Raw genomic sequence first — 17,954 nt, 5'->3', positions numbered from 1 at the left:
GCTAACAGATAGAGGAGAGGTGAGAACAGATGCACTCAAAATCAAGGTAGCATTTACAAGAAGTTGGTTGCGGTTGTTGGAGGTGAATCATCACAGCCCCAGGCATTGCTGCAAGAGTTCCTCTGGGCGTTGTCTTTTGCACCAAAGTTCTAGGTTCTGCCAAAGTTAAGGTCGGGTTGTTAATGGAGTTTCTCACTCTCATTAGCTGCCTGACAATCCACCATATTTCTCAGCTGGATGCAGCAGGGCTAGAGTTTTGCTGCGATCAGCTGGTTGTGTAACTGCATTGCTCTGCGTATAGCATGCTGTTTCTGGTGTTTAGCATGCAAAAAGCAGTTCATTTTCACTCTCCATTAAACCAGGCTTGGCCCACCCAACTGGATGACAAGGCATCAAGGGACATACCAATCCATGAAGTTATAGATTGGTATAAATTCTGCTGCTGATAACCCAATCTGTCTCTTGGAAGCCCGGTTTGTAGTTGCAGATCAGTCCTAAGTTTGCCCAATTTAGCATAGTGGTGGTGCCACACGGCACGAAAGGGTATCCTCCCTATGAAGACAAGGCTTTGTCTTCATCAGGACTGTGCAATGGTCACTCCCATCTATGCTACTGTAGGAATTATTTTTTTATTTCCAAAATATACTTTATTCATAAAAAACTGTAAAAAATACATTACCAAACAGTTTCAAACAGCACCAAGTCATAAAATACAAACAGTGCAAGGGTGATCAGTTTCCTTCAATACAATCATGAGTTGCCTCACAACCCTTCCTTTTCATTTGTCATGCCATATACATTTTTACATTTTACAGCACACAAAATTTTCCCGATACAGTTCGACGGGTTTCCCAGGGATCCAGCCCCTCAGTTCAGCTTGGTGGGAGGACCTTACACTGTGGTCTTTCCCCATTGAGCCTTTGCTGCGGCTGCCCCAAGCTTTAGTGCATCCCTCAGCACGTAGTCCTGGACCTTGGAATGTGCCAGTCTGCAACATTCGGTCGTGGACAACTCTTTGCGCTGGAAGACCAGCAAAGCTTTGGGCAGACCAAGGGGTTTCTTTCACCGATTTGATAGTTCTCCAGCAGCAGTTGATGTTTATCTCGGTGTGCGTCCCTGGGAACAGCCCGTAGAGCACAGACTCCTGTGTTAGAGCTGCTTGGGATGAACCTCGACAAAAACCACTGCATCTCTTTCCACATCTGCTTTGCAAAGACACATTCCAGAAGGAGGTGGGCAACCGTCTCTTCCCCACCACAGCCACCGCGAGGGCATTGTGCGGAGGCAGTGAGACTTCGGGCGTGCAGGAAGGATCTGACGGGAAGGGCTCTTACCACCAGCCAAGCTACATTTTGGTGCTTGTTTGAGAGCTCTGGTGATGAGGCATTCTGCCAAATGACTTTGCCGGTCTGCTCGGGGAACCATCCGACAGGATCCACCGTCTCCTTTTCCCGTAGGGCCTTGAGGACATTCTGTGCAGACCACTGCCTGATGGATCGGTGGTCAAAGGTGTTTTTTCCGCAGAAACTGCTCCACAAAGGATAGGTGGTACGGCACAGTCCAACTGGATGGAGCGTTGCGCGGCAATGTGACCAGGCCCATCCTTCGCAACACCGGGGACAGATAGAACCTCAGCACGTAGTGACACTTGGAGTTTGCGTACTGGAGGTCTACACACAGCTTGATGCAGCCGCACACGAAGGTACATCAGGTATACGTGCCTGCAACAAGTCAGTTGGATATCGCTTTGGGTTGGTTCTTTCATCAGCTATTGCAGGCCCAATCTGATTCCCTAACCCTCAATGTGATCTCAACACCCTGTCAACATGTACAAGTTCCTCTTCAAATCCCTCTCCAACCTCCTTCAGTTCTACATTCTGGCACATGTCCGCTGATGTAGTAACTATTTCAGAGACCTGGCTACCAGCTGGGCCTGAATGGGAGCTAAATATTCCAGGTTACAGGATGCTTAGAAAGGAGGGGTTACAGTAATATAACAGGCTTAAGGGGGCGGAATTCTTAAAGTGCATCCAGGAAAGCTTTTTGAGCCAGCACGTAGAAAGTCCGACAAGAAAAGGGGTGATACTGGGCCTAATCTTAGGGAATGAAGCTGGACAAGTGGTAGAAGTGTCAGTAGGGGAGCATTTCGGGGATAGTGACCATATATCTAAAATTTAAGGCAGTTATGGAAAAGGACAAAGATGGACCAGAAATAAAAGGTACTGAATTGGATGAAGGCCAATTTCAATATGATAAAACAGGATCTGGCCAAAGTGGACTGGGAGCAGCTACTTGTAGGAAAGTCTACATCAGACCAGTGGGAGTCATTCAAAAATGAAATAGCGAGAGCTCAGGGCCAACATTTTCCCATAAAGTTGAAGAAGAGGACCAACAAGTCCAGGGAACCCTGGATGTCAAGGGATATAGAGGATTGGATAAGGAAAAAAAAAAGGAGGCTTATGGCAGATTCTGAGGGCTGAAAACAGCAGAGGCCCTAGAGGAGTATAGAAAGTGTAAGAGGGGGTGGGGGAGTACTTAAAAAAGTAATTAGGAGAGCAAAGAGGGGGGCAAGAAAAAACACTGGTGGGTAAGATAAAGGAAAATCCCAAGGCGTTTTATATTAAGAGCAAGAGTAAGGCCCATCAGGGATCAAAGTGGTAATCTGTGTGTGGAGCTGGAGGATGTAGGTGAGGTTTTAAATGATTACTTTTCATCTGTGTTCATTATGGAGATGGACGATGTAGGTGTAGAGATCAGGAAGGGGGATTGTGATATACTTGAACAAATTAGCACTGAAAGGGAGGAGGTATTAGCGGTTTTAGCGGGCTTAGAAGTGGATAAATCCCCAGGCCCAGATGAGATGTATCCCAGGCTGCTATGTGAGGCAAGAGAGGAGATTGCAGGGGCTCTGACACAAATTTCCAAATCCTCTCTGGCCATAGGAGAGGTGCCAGGGGACAGCGAATGTGGTACCATTATTCAAGAAGGGTAGTAGGGATAAACCAGATAATTACAGGCCAGTGAGTCTAACATCAATGGTAGGGAAACTATTGGAAAAAATTCTGAGGGACAGGATTAATCTCCACTTGGACAGGCAGGGATTAATCAAGGATAGTCAGCATGGCTTTGTCAGGGGAGATCATGTCTAACAAATTTGATTGAATTTTGAGAGGAGGTGACTATAAGTGTAGATGAGGATAAAACTTCAGTAAGGCTTTTGATAAGGTCCCGCATGGGAGATTGGTCAAGGTGGTAAGAGCCCATAGGATCCAGGGCAATTTGGATCCAAAATTGGCTTATTGGCAGGAGTTCGAGGGTGATGGTAGAGGGTTGTACCACAGGCATCAGTGCTGGGACCCTTGCTGTTTGTAGTGTACATTAATGATTTAGATGTGAAGGTAGGAGGTATGCCCAGTAAGTTCGCAGATGACACGAAAATTGGTGGTGTTGTAAATAGTGAGGAGGAAAGCCTTAGATTACAGGACGATATAGGTGGGCTGGTAAGATGGGCAGAGCAGTGGCAAATGGAATTTAATCCTAAGTGTGAGTGATGAATTTTGGGAGGACTAAAAAGGCAAGGGAATATATAATGGATGGTAGGACCCTAGGAAGTTCAAGGGGGTCAGAGGGACCTTGGTGTACTTGTCCATAGATCACTGAAGGCAGCAGCACAAGTAGATAAGGTGGTTAGGAAGGCATATGGGATACCTGCCATTATTAGTCGAGGCACAGAATATAAGAGCAGGGAGGTTATGATGCAGCTGTATAAAACACTAGTTAGGCCACAGCTGGAGTACTGTGTACAGTTCTGGTCGCCACACTATAGGAAGGATATGATTACACTGGAGAGGTTGCAGAGGGGATTCACCAGGATGTTGCCTTGGCTGGAGCATTTCAGCTATGAAGAGAGACTCGATAGGCTAGGGTTGTTTTCCTTAGAGCAGTGAAGGCTGAGGGGAGACCTGATTGAGGTATACAAAATACTGAAGGGGCATAGATAGGGTAGGTAGGAAGAAACATTTCCCCTTAGCAGAGGTGTCAATAACCAGGTGGCATAGAGTTAAGGCAAGGGACCGGTTTAGAGGGGATTTGAGGAAAACATTTGTTTCACCCAGAGGGTGGTTGGAACCTGGAACACACTGCCTGAAGGGGTGGTAAATGTTGAGGGTTCCTGCCTTTAAGTAGTATGTAGATGAGCACTTGAAACACCATAGCATACAAGGCTACGGGCCAAGTGCTGGAAAATTAGGATTAGAATAGATAGATGCTTGATGGACAGCACGGACACAATGGGCCAAAGGGCCTGTTTCAGTGCTGTATAACTCTATAATTACAGTAGAAAGAAGGAACTTCAAACATTACAAGCTAACAGAAGTTTTTATAATTAAGAGAAAGAGAATGGTTAAGGGGAATGTGAACCTGTTAAAAATAGATGCAGGCAAGACTATAATGGATAAGGAGGAAACAGCAGACTTGTTAAAAGAACAGTCTGTTTTCACGGTGGAAGAGGACAAACTACCAGCAGAACAAGAGAATGCAGAAATAAGTCAAAAAGAGTAGCTTTAACATGGCACACCGATATTAAACAGATTGAGCCTTAGCTCCTGTGCTTGCTGATCTACATTGGCTCCCAGTCCCCGAATGCCTCGATTTTAAAATTCTCATCTGGTTCAAAACCCTCCATATCTCTGAAACCCTCTCCAGCCCTACAACCATTCAAGGACTCTGCATTCCACCAGCTTGGACCTCTTGTCAATCTCTTGCTTGTTTCACCCCATCACTGGCAGCTCAGCCTACAGCTGTAAGGCCCCAAGCTCTGAATTCTCTCTTCCTTTAAGACACTCCTTAAAACTTAACTCATTGGCCAAGTTTTGAGCCACCTATTCTAATGTCTCCTTCTTTGACTTGATGCCAACTTTTGCCAAGCATCTTGGGACATTTTAGTAAATTAAAAGGTGCTGTATAAATTCAAGTGGTTGTTGCAGTAAAAAATTGTAATGGAGAAAATGAATGAGACTTAGCAAATTTCTAGGGCCTAAATAATCACTCCATTATTTAAGAAGGGAATGAGGGAGAATCTAGGTCACTTATAGACCTATCTGATTAACTTTGTTGGGATGTTACTGGAATCTCACAAATTGACAGAGCACTTGGACAAGTATCACTGAGCTAAGAAAGTTGCATGTACTTGTGAAAGTAGGTCATGCCTGATAAATTGAATTTTTTTGAGGTCATGAACATGGTGGATAGGTGAATGTCTATGGATCTTGCCTATGTGGACTTCCAGAAGGCATCCGGTAAGATACTGCACAAGCAATTATTAGCAAAAATGAAAGCTCAAGGAATTAGAGGTAACCTTGTGACTTGAATTGGCACTTGGTCATGAGGTAGTAGATAAGACGATAAAGGAATTCAATATGGTAGATACAGAAAAATTTCCTCTGGTGGGGGAAATCCAGAAGCGGCAATAATTTGAAAATTGGAATTAGACCATTTAAGAGTGAAATCAGGAAGCACTTTTCACACAGAGGTAGTGGAAATCTGGAATTTACTCCCCAAAAGACTGTGGATGCTGGGGCAGTTGAAATTTTCAAGACTGAGATGGATATATTTTTGTTAGGTGATGGTATCAAAAGAAATGGAGCAAAGGTGGGTAAATGAGTTGAGTGCTGTTGATTCATGATCTACCCAAATGGCTGAACAGGCTCAAGGGGTTGAATGGCCTATTCCTGTTCCTATTTCTCTGACTCCGGTTTCCTTTGCATGCCCTCTCACTCAACTACATTTTGAAATATCTACCTTAAAAGCTTTCCTCCTCATTTAAAAGCGTTCTCACAACTCAACTATTTGATCATATCTTCGGTTCCACCGTCTACCTTTTCTCCCATCACTACTTGGTTTTAGTACTCCCTGGTGTGCAGCAAGGTTAGACTCAAACCAAAGAAGCTGCATCACTCCAAGCAGAAGGGCCACCCACGCATCAACACGAGCAGAATTTCTTATTCACAGCTGTTACAAAAATTTCTAAATTCACTTGAAAAAGCCCTTCAAAACACTCCCACAGGGGATGCAGAGACCAAGTGGGCCCACATCAGAGACGCCATCTATGACCACCTATGGCAAATGTGTGAAGCGGAATGCAGATTGGTTTCAATCTCATTTTGAAGAGCTGGAACCTGTCATAGCCGCTAAGCGCATTGCACTGCTGAACTACAAAAAAGCCCCCAGCGAATTAACATCCATAGCACTTAAAACAGCCAGAAGCGCTGCACAAATGACTACTGGCAACACCTATGCAGTCATATTCAGCTGGTCTCAGACACCGGAAACATCAGAGGAATGTATGATGGCATTGAGAGCTTTTGGGCCAACCATCAAGATCGCCCCCCTCAAATCTAAATCAGGGGACATAATCACTGACCAACGCAAGCAAATGGATGCTGGGTTGAGCCTAGAACTGTACTCCAGGGAGAATGTTGTCACTGAGACTGCCCTCAATGCAGCCCAGCCTCTACCAGTCATGGATGAGCTGGACGTACAGCCAACAAAATCGGAACTCAGTCATGCCATTGATTCTCTAGCCAGCGGAAAAGCCCCTGGGAAGGACGGCATTACCCCTGAAATAATCAAGAGTGCCAAGCCTGCTATACGCTCAGCACTCTACGAACTGCTTTGCCTGTGCTGGGACGAGGGAGCAGTACCACAGGACATGCGCGATGCCAATATCATCACCCTCTATAAAAACAAAGGTGACCGCGGTGACTGCAACAACTACCGTGGAATCTCCCTGCTCAGCATAGTGGGGAAAGTCTCCGCTCGAGTCGCTTTAAACAGGCTCCAGAAGCTGGCCGAGCGTGTCTACCCTGAGGCAGAGTGTGGCTTTCAAGCAGAGAGATCGACCATTGGCATGCTGTTCTCCCTTCATCAGCTACAGGAGAAATGCCGCGAACAACAGATGCCCCTCTACATTGCTTTCACCAAAGCCTTTGACCTCGTCAGCAGACGTGGTCTCTTCAGACTACTAGAAAAGATTGGATGTCCACCAAAGCTACTAAGTATCATCACCTCATTCCATGACAATATGAAAGGCACAATTCAGCATAGTGGCGCCTCATCAGACCCCTTTCCTATCCGGAGTGGCGTGAAACAGGGCTGTGTTCTCGCACCCACATTGTTTGGGATCATCTTCTCCCTGCTGCTCTCACAGGTGTTCAAGTCTTCAGAAATGGAATTTTCTTCCACACAAGATCAGGTAGCAGGTTGTTCAACCTTGCCCGTCTAAGAGCGAAGACCAAAGTACGGAAAGTCTCAAAGAACTCCTCTTTGCTGATGACGATGCTGCATTAACATCTCACACTGAAGAGTGTCTGCAGAGTCTCATCGACAGGATTGCGGCTGCCTGCAACGAATTTGGCCTCAAGAAAACGAACATGGGACAGGACGTCAAAAATGCTCCATCCATCAATATCGGCGACCACGTTCTGGAAGTAGTTCAAGGGTTCACCTACCTAGGCTCAACTATCACCAGTAACCTGTCTCTAGATGCAGAAATCAACAAGTGCATGGGAAAGGCTTCCACTGCTATGTCCAGACTGGCCAAGAGATTGTGGGAAAATAGCACACTGACACGGAACACAAAAGTCCGAGTGTATCAAGCCTGTGTCCTCAGTACCTTGCTCTATGGCAGAGAGGCCTGGACAATGTATGTCAGCCAAGAGCGATGTCTCAATTCATTCCATCTTCACTGCCTCCGGAGAATCCTTGGCATCAGGTGGCAGGACCATATCTCCAACACAGAAGTCCTCGAGGCGGCCAACATCCCCAGCTTATACACACTACTGAGTCAGCGGCGTTTGAGATGGCTTGGCCATGTGAGCCGCATGGAAGATGGCAGGATCCCCAAGGACACATTGTACAGCGAGATCGCCACTGGTATCAGACCCACCGGCCGTCCATGTCTCCGCTTTAAAGACGTCTGCAAACGCGACATGAAGTCCTGTGCCATTGATCACAAGTCGTGGGAGTGAGTTGCCAGCGATCGCCAGAGCTGGCGGGCAGCCATAAAGGCGGGCAGCCATGAAGGCGGGGCTAAAGTGTGGCGAGTCGAAGAGACTTAGCAGTTGGCAGGAAAAAAGACAGAAGCACAAGGGGAGAGCCAACTGTGTAACAGCCCCGACAACCAATTTTTTCTGCAGCACCTGTGGAAGAGTCTGTCACTCTAGTATTGGCATTTATAGCCACTCCAGGCGCTGCTCCACAAACCACTGACCACCTCCAGGCACTTACCCATTGTCTCCCGAGACAAGGAGGCCAAAGAAGACGACTTGGTTTTGGTTACTTGCGCCTTTGTGAAACACTATTTCTACATTAAATTTGCTATAAACATATAAGCTCTGGCTGGAAAAGCAGCAAGTTTATCAGTGTTTTCTTTTCATTGACCAGCTGCACATTTTCAGCGATTAAAAGTCCAACTGCATTTCTCTCAGGAAATTCCAAATTGTTGTTTAGACTTGGGTAAGTAGGGTGTGTCCCAAATATTAAGCAAATAGACACTCTTACCAGTGTTTATTTTTCAGTAATGTTGGAGACTTAATTAGCCTCTACATTCACCAGATTATCTTCCACCATCTACATGATCCCAATACTTACCACCATTTCACCTCTCCTTTCCAGAGGGATCCTCACGCTTCATTCTTCCAGTCCCTCAATTTCCAGCTACTTTTGCTCTCGTACTTTACTGCACTATTATAGCAAATGTAGCTCATCCTCACATTCCTACTTTGGCTTCCTATAATACTTCAACAAAGCTCAAGTAAGCTACAGGAATAGTATCCAATCTTTCTCCGAGGCACTCTGCAGCTCTTTGGTCTGAACACTGACCTAAGTAATTTTAGACATTAGCTATATCTCCCATTTACTTTTGAACCAGGATGCTGGGGGTATGTAGTAGTGGTCTGTCAGTGTCCATTGGGAGGACAGGTGAGTTAGGCTTCAGATCTAGACTCAATCACAACATACCTCTGGTGGAGGATGTACTCAGGGTGATGGCTTTCTTCCCCCTCTTTTCAGGGCCAGCACATCCTATAATTTTTCAGCATTTCCTGATTTCATTTCAGACCTCATGCCTCTTCTTGTGTTATCACCATCTAAACTGTCTGTGCATTCTTTTGTTCTTCTTCAGATGTTGGAAGAGTACTTTAAAATAGAAAATACGCCTAGACGTCCCTGCCCCTTGAAATATTTAGAAAAGCTAAAACTCTTTCAATGTTTTTTTTAAGATTTGTAATAGTGCATACAGGAAAATTCCAACTAAAATATGGAAGCAAAACCACCATCTGCATTACCATGGTAGCATTGATACACTTCCCCATCAGACTGCTATCAAATTCCACTCACATTTCAGAGGCTCCAGCATTTTACTGGGACATGACAAGCGTTGTGAAGGTGGGTTCTGTGTTCGCTGAAGGCAGGCCAACATGATGGAGGAGCTGCGTCTATTCCCACAGTCAACGCCCTCAACTATCACACTGTTAAATGAAAGAAGAAAAAGAACCAATTAATTGAGAGAAAAGGGAAATGGTAATACTTCAATGGTGGAGTGCAAAGGACACGGTCACAAAATGGTTTGTGCAGATAAAGGGTCTGAGGGCTAAATAATTAAACCTACAAAATTCCTCAAAACCCAAGAATTCAAGTTAAATAGGTATTCTAATAGTACTTCCCATTCTTGTTGCCTGGAGATCAGCTGAAAACTTAATCAAGGACATTTACCTCAAGCTCCATAAATTCAATAATCACTCCCAAGCATTAACTTTCAAATAATCAAGAGCAGCACACATGAAATTCACCTATATAAAATAGTCCAAAAGCAGTTCCGATGTGAAGGGCTTTTAGATGTTTCAACAGGTTACAGACAGGTAGGAAGTGATGTGGGTGACTTCCATCTCTCAACTGACCGCAGATAATGTTTCAAAAAGTGTTTTAGTCCACAAGTGTTAAGGGTCCAATAAAGAGACAAACAGGTTTTCTCATGGGTTTAAAAAGAAAGCTAACTATTTATTTAAGCCACCCAAATATGCTTACAACCTCACGCACACGAGAAAAGATGAGAGTGCAGGATAGCATGCAATTAGAGTCTGATTGCTGTCAAAGAGTTTGTTGTTTAAAACCTCGAGTTTCTCTGCGAGGAAATTTTAGAACAGTATTGCACACTCCTTTAGTTAAAACTCAGTCCGGAGTTGGTGCTGGATGTCCTGGTTCAATTTCTCAGATGCAGAGCTTCTCAGGTCACCTTTGCAGTCTCTGCCTTTGTTGATTAAAGATTAAAGGTGCTGGTAGGGCCCATTGCTTAGCTGGATTGAACTCTCAACTTCTCTGGCTGCAATGGCTTTCCGAGTCTCCAAGCAGTAACTTCATTTAAAGGTTAAAAAAAAAACACTCATCAGGTTTTATTTTTAGCCAGTTAATCAACAGGCTCTCCCCTGGGGTGTTCATTTAATGTCCCAGGATGTGGGAACCATTGTTACATAATGGTGTCAGTATGTGGTCCATTTTGATAAATAGGTGTTATTTCACGCCTATTATTTTGGCCTTGGCGTCGGAGTCTGTCTGTCTGCAAAAGTCTTTGCTAGCCCAATTTTGATGATAGGAGTCATTAACATGGAATGGACTGTCTTACATGTCGAAGTGTCTCTTTAAGGCAATTCCTGACATTAGTAATGGTCCCATCTTCAACAGACATGTTGTTTGGCAGTACAGGTGGGGATCACCTGACCTCTCCCTCCATGTTGTCGGGTAGTAAAGTATCCATTTTCTTGCAGCTTAGTTCAACAGTTAACTTTTATTTTATAATCCCTCTAGTTCATTTCATATTTAATCACTGTTCCTTCTGAACATGACATTAAGCGTGACAGGCGTCATATAAATGAAAGTATGCATGATACCTGAAGTATGCTGCACGACAGAACCATTTATATCATGGTCTCCATCTGCAATAGGCAAACTTAAAAGAAGCTTTAAAAATTCTATGTAAGAGCAGTGCTAATATTCGTCTCTGCCAAGTTAACTAGAACCAAATACACGATATCTTTATAAAACATTATAACCATGCCAATATATTCTGTATATATCTGCCAACATTTAATACATGAACTGAAATATTTGAAAGTGAAATGATGCTAGTCAGTAGCCATCATGGCTGAAGGAAGTTTCCTTACAAACCTTTTTTTGAGGGTGCAAGTAGAAACTGGAGGGGAAAAAACATTTTTTAAAAATACCTCTTTTAGGTTGGAGGAAAAAATATTGTTTTTTGTAATCTGCCAATGACCTGATTTGCCCAAAGCTAGTATAAAATGAAATGGCAGCTTTAAAACTGCAAACTGGTTGAGATTTATAAAAAATGTTTCAATTCATTCTCAAGATGAGGGCATTGCTGCAAGGCTAGCATTTATTGCCCATCCATAAATGTCCCAAGGTGGTGGTGGTGGTGGGCCTTCTTGAAGCATTGCACTACAGCAGCTCAATATAATTGAATGGCTTGTTTTTGACGATTTCAGAGGGCAGCTGAGAGTCAACCACAGTGCCACTGAATCATATACACACCAGACTGTATAAGGATGGCAGATTTCCTTCCCTAAAAGGACTTTACTGATGCAGTTTGCTTTTCATGACAATCTGATGGTTTCATGGTCACTTTTACTGCTGCCAGTTTTTCATTTCCAGAACTTATTAAAAAATGAATTTAGTGGGACTAGGCTCCCTCGCCCCTATTCCCACTAAGCTGCGGTGCACCCAACTTCCCTTCCTGGCTCCCGTGTTAGCTGATATTGTTAACAGTTCTCTCTCTTCAGTACTGTCGCCGTCTCCTTCAAATCACCCATCACCCCTCTCCTCAAAAAAAAATCTCTTGAACCCCTCCACCCTTGCAAACTACTCCCCCATTTCCAGTTCCCTTTCCTCTCTCAAGCCCTTGAATGCACTGTTGCCTCCCAAACCCATGCCCATCTTCCCGGAACTCCATGTTTGAATCCCTCGAACTAAGTTTTCGCCCCTGCCATAGTACTGAAAGCTTTCAAAGTCACAAATGACATCCAATGTGACTGTGACAATGGTAAATATTCCTCTTCATCCTATTCGACCTGCCTGCAGCCTTTGACACGGTTGACCGCACTATCCTTCTGCAATGCCTCCCACCGTCGTTCCTGCTTTCTCCCTGTATCCCTTGATCCCTTTAGCCCCAAGAACTATATCTAACTCTTTCTTGAATATATTTGATGATTTGGCCTCAACTGCTTTCTGCGGTAGAGAATTCCACAGGTTACCAAGTCTTCAAGAATCCTTCACTGAAGGCGAGTGGGGGGTCCTGAAAAGCTCTGGCACCTGGGACCATATATAAGCTTTCCAGCTACTTTCCGGAAAGTAAGCACACACCTGCAGGTGGTCGATCAGTTGAATGTTGATGGAATGAAAGACCCTCATGTTGAAGGTGGCTGGCTGGTCCATTGGAGCCTTAATGGCCACATGCAAACAATCTATCACACCTTGCACCCGGGGAAATCCAGCGACAACCCTGAATCTGATGGCCCTCTCAGCCCGACTGTCAGGGCCGGTCTGGTAGCGCACACAGTTGCTGGTCCTTTTGAACAGGACATTAGATACCTCCTTAATGCAGCGATAGGCTGTTGACTGCAAGACCCCACATATGCCCCCAGCAGTTCCTTGGAATGATCCAGACGCGTAAAAATTCTGTGCCACGGTGATCTTCAGGGTCACTAGCATAGGGTGACCCCCAAATCCCATAGATCGCACCTTGTCCTACAGCAAGGCACATAAATGTTCGCTGTCAACAGCGCTTTGACATTTTGAGGTAGCTGATTCGAGTCCGGTACACACACTTGTGTGGGTGGGCCCTTCTTGGCATGGGCGGCTACTGCTGCTCTTGTCACGGAGCTTCGCGGGCAGGCACAGCTGCCTCTTGGCCTTCCCTCCATCAGAGACGCTGCATCACGCCATGAGCGCCCAAAAAGCCAAGGTGTATGAGACCCATGCAAGGTGACCAGTGGGCCTACAGAGCACCGATGTAGCGCTGATCCTGCTCTGGCAACTGAGCTGTTGCTACTTCTCCTGGCAGAATGCCTGATGGTCCTCAGTGCCCACCCTTGCTGATGGCCAACCCTCTCATCCAGCAATATTAGCAACCATGCATCTCACCCAAAAGTCTGTTCACCTGATACAACCACCCAAACCCAAGACCCCTCACAGAGCCCCCGAGACCCCAACCCCTTGCAGATTGCAAGTGCATAACACAGCAGTCTGAAAATGGCCTTCGCACCCCACTCTCACCCATGCGGTGCTGTTCATGGCTGCCTACCCATCACGGAAATGAAGCCTTGCATTGGTGCCGCCAGCTTTCAACTGTCTTGAACCCGAAGACACTTGAATGCCAGCCGCCCACGTATTCCCAATTCCCCCATTAGATTGTGATGAATTACATGCAAATGCATTAAGATTAGCTGCTCAGCAATTTAAAAATACATTCCCATCGCGTTGAGGTGATGATGCCACCTTGGTGCTTTCTCGCCGCTGACTAAATCCGGAACCGACATCACGAGGCCAGATTTCCAGGCAAACACTTCTGTCGTTATTCTCCGTCCCCCCCCAAGCCACCATTCCCGCTTCAAGCGGCTGCACAAATTCTGCCCTGAGGATGCTGTATCTGAATGGCCACCACTCACCATTTCTCTCAAGAAGGAATCAATGAAGTTATGAAAAAATAGAAGCACTGGGCAGCAGGCACAAGGCAGTAAAGAGATTTTATAGTTAGAGAATAGGGCTGAGCGGGGTGAATGTAACTGGTTTTGGTAAGCACTCCTAATTTCGGCAGAAATAATCCTGAATTTATTTAATTTATTTATTTAGAGATACAGCACTGAAACAGGCTCTTCGGCCCACCGAGTCTGTGCCGACCAACAACCACCCATTTATACTAATCCTACATTAATCCCATATTCCCTACCACATCCCCACAATTCTCCAACCACCTACCTACACTGGGGGCAATTTACAATGGCCAATTTACCTATCAACCTGCAAGTCTTTGGCTGTGGGAGGAAACCGGAGCACCCGGCGGAAACCCACGCGGTCACAGGGAGAACTTGCAAACTCCGCACAGGCAGTACCCAGAACTGAACCCGGGTCGCTGGAGTTGTGAGGCTGTGGTACTAACCACTGCACCACTGTGAAGCTCAAAGAAAATTTTGTTTTGATATTCTTTAGCCCATCTTTGCTCACAATTCACTTAAACTAATTTAATATAGTTGACAAGCCATTTTTGGGCTGAATCCCAAAAAAAGATTTGGTTTGCCATGTCATTCTAATTAATATGAGCCACTGGTAAACCTACAACAAAGTCTAATATGTTAATAAAAACAAAATACTGCAGATGCTGGAAATCTGAAATAAAAACAAAAAGTGCTGGAAAATACTCAGCAGGTCTGGCTGCATTTGTGGAGAGAGAAGCAAAGTTAACGTTTTAGGTTAGTGACGTTTCATCAGAACAAAGTCACTTGGCCCTCCTCCCCATCTCTTATTTTAGTTTTTTCACTCTTCTTCACTTTTCACGCTGTCGTGGCATCACTTGCGCATCTCCATTGCTCCCGACATCACACCTCTCAGTGGGCCAGGAAGTATTTGTTTGGGCAGGAGAGCCAGGAAGCATGTAAAGCAAAAGTGCAAACAGGCAGCCCAGGAAGGTAGGTGAGGGAGCAGGCAGCTTGGGAGTTGCTGAGTTTGGCACCCAAACTACTTACTGACTGCATTTGTGATCCTTTTGTCATTGGAGATAGTGAATCACTTTATTCGCTGTTTTAAATATCCCTTTTATTTTTTCCTGGTTAATTGGTTGTGTATGTGTGTGTGCACGTGAAGGCTAAGATAAATAAGGGGCTTTAATATTTCAATTTTGTGGGTATGTTTTACTTTATTACTGGTTAAGACTTGGTTTATATTAAATGGATAATTTTGTTTATTAAAAAAAGCTGGTTGGTGTACTTTATTCTGGGGAAAAATTAAATTTTCCCACTTACCGAAACAGTCAAATATATGTTGTGACCTGCAGAGAAGTGGGACTGAATTCACAGTGCACTCCTCCCACCTCGGTCGTAACATTAATGTAGACTTTGGTGTACAGGACACAATTTCAAAATTTGCAGATTACACAAAACTTGGAAGTATTGTGAACCATGAGGAGGATAGGATAGACTACAAGAGGACAGAGACAAGCTGCTAGAATGGGAGGACAAGTGGCAGAGAAATTTAACACAGAAGTATGAAGTGATTCATTTTGGTAGGAATAACAAAGAGAAGCAATAGAAAATAAAGGGTACAATTCTAAAAGGGGTTGCAGGAATAGAAAGACCTTGTGTTATATGTGCACAAATCGTTGAAGGTGGCAGTGCAGGTTGAGAAAGTGGTTCCAAAGTCAGATGGAATCCTGGGTGTTACAAATGCAGGCAGAGTATAAAAGCAAGGAGGTATGATGGACCTTTATAAAACACAGCTTCAGCCTCAACTGAAGTATTGTGTCCAATTCTGGGCATCGTACTTCAGGAAGGATGTGAAGGCATTAGAGAGGGTGCAGAAAAGATTTATGAAAATGGTTCCAGGGATGAGGGACTTCAGTTACGTAGATAAACTGGAGAAGCTGGGGTTGTTCTCCTTAGAGAAGATTGAGAGGAGATGTGATAGAGGTGTTCAAAATCATAAGGGGAATAGACACAGTAGATAAAGAGAAACTGTTCCCATTGGCGGAAGGGTCAAGAATCAGAGGACTCTGATTTAAGGGATCGGCAAAACAAGCAATGGCGACAGGAATAAAAATATTTTTATGCAGCGAGTGTTAGGAGCTGGACTGCACTGCCTGAGTGTGTGGGTGGAGGCAGATTCACTCATGGCTCTCAAAAAGGAACTGAATAAGCATCTGAAGAGAACAGATTTGCAGGGCTATGGGTAAAAGGTGGTAGGACTAGTTAAATTGCTTTTTCAGAGAGCGAGCAAGGACATGACAGGCCAAATGTCCTCCTGTAACCATTCTATAATCTTTCTAAACTGTTTGATTTTAACATCATAGCTTAAATAATTGTGTATAATACTGATATCACATCTTCATCACAAATTTGTAAGAGTATTTATCATTCAGGTGCTGTGATTAAAAAGAACTTCATTAGTACCAGTTTACAAATAAATAGTTATAACTGATATGGTGTAGTACTCATGCCTGCTGCATAATAGAAAAGGTTGATATATTTTTCCAATTCCAAAACTGAACAGGGTATATGATCAGGGCAGAGGGGGATGTGGTTCGAGTCATTCCACACCCAAAAATGAGAGCTGAAGAGCAGACTAGCCAACAACCAGAAAAAAGTACTGGAGTTTTTTTTTATATATAAAGAAAATTTAGTGTTAATTTTAAGGAGGCAATCCATGAATAAAAAGCATAGCCATTTTATATCTCATCAACAAAGCATCTGATAAAATTTTATTTCGCATAGTTGCGTACAGCAATTTTGGGACATTCAATTTCAACATGAGGAAAAGCAGATTTTTTAAGGCATGACGTCTGGAGCAAATTGAATTGCTGGATAATACATTTTTTTCTTAAAAATACATTAAATGAGATGCCCCTGGGATTAGGATGAAAAGAAGTGATTAAGTGTCAATCATTTTAGATGAGAGACATGTAAGCTCTCACTTCAGAGCCTCTTGCAATTTACTGGATTGGCTCTAACAGCCATGTAACTCGTTCCTCCAGATACTAATTGGGGAACAAAATGCACTTTTACCTGACAATTTCTCTGCTTGAATTTTAGCTAAGAGGAAAGGCAATCGCATAACCATCTTCCATTATTTGATATTTTTCTCTTAACAAATCTACCAAGACACAAATTGAACTCGAATTCAAACTATTGTTACGGACAGGTGGTAAGGGGTGTGGGTGGTTCGCACTGTTCACCTCCCAACTGACCACAATCGCATTTTGTTTAAAATAATGAGTTAGCCCCTGAGCATTTTACTTGCCAAATAAACAGTGACACATTTTCTTGTAGGTTTAAAACAGAAGATTAACTATTTATTAAACAATATTCATTCCCCGAAATGTTCGCAACACCACTCACTCTCATATGCACTCGCAAGAGAAGACAGATAGAAGGTAAAGGCTAAGAGTTCAAGCTGTGATAAATGTTCATGGTTTATGGTAAACCTGTTGAATCTAAGTAGGACAGCCTCTTTTAAAGATGCAGACCTGGGTGTTTGTAGCTTGAACTTGAAGTATTTTAGATTTCTGGTGGTTACGATTTCAGGCTGGAGGCTACAGTCACTTTCAGTTCTCTACTACACCAAACTGAAGTGTAGAATTAGCAGCAGGGCTACTGCTTCTCGTTTAGGATGCATCTTTCCACAGCCCATGGCTCGACTGTCTTCTGTGATATATCTGTAATCTCTCCTCTCTCTCCAGAGGGTTACCTTTTAAAGATTAAAATCCATCAAATTAGAGATTGATACCTGTCACATGGCCTTCTGCCCTGGTGTGAACAGACAATGGACCAGGATGTTGAATCCATGGCTATTAATATTTGAATGGGTACTATTGTTATGATGTGTCTACTTCACACGTCTTTTGTCTCAGAAGTAAACCATTCAATTCGGGAATGTCTCTTGATGGTTCCAGGATGGGTGTAGTTGACACCTTTTAGTCTGGAATTTATCCTTTTGTCCTTTCGAGACAGTTTGAATACATAGGCCAGCGCATATGACCTTCGGTGGCCATCTTGCAGCACAGGGTCCACTTTTTTTTTTTAAAGGAAGTCAATTTCAAAGAGTCCACATTGATTAAAGTTTATATCTTCAAAGTAGGAATATATGTCATGTCTTTATTCAGCATGACACTATATTGTGGC

The 17,954-nt window shown here is 44.0% G+C and overlaps 1 protein-coding gene across 3 annotated transcripts in view; it reads right to left on the bottom strand.

Moving 5' to 3' along the window:
• Window positions 1–17,954, bottom strand: part of fam222aa (family with sequence similarity 222 member Aa) — a 354,535-nt gene that overhangs the window by 139,521 nt on the left and 197,060 nt on the right. For all 3 annotated transcript variants that reach the window (XM_068054765.1, XM_068054764.1, XM_068054766.1), the window contains exon 2: window positions 9,397–9,527. In XM_068054765.1, coding sequence (XP_067910866.1) covers window positions 9,397–9,478 — 82 coding nt within the window. In that variant the 5' untranslated portion in view covers window positions 9,479–9,527. The remainder of the gene's footprint in view (window positions 1–9,396; window positions 9,528–17,954) is intronic.

This window comes from Heterodontus francisci, chromosome 23 (assembly GCF_036365525.1).
Source record: "Heterodontus francisci isolate sHetFra1 chromosome 23, sHetFra1.hap1, whole genome shotgun sequence".
NCBI lineage: Eukaryota > Metazoa > Chordata > Chondrichthyes > Heterodontiformes > Heterodontidae > Heterodontus > Heterodontus francisci.
Note: the sequence above shows the minus strand (reverse complement) of the source record. Positions and strands in the feature narration are given on the sequence as shown.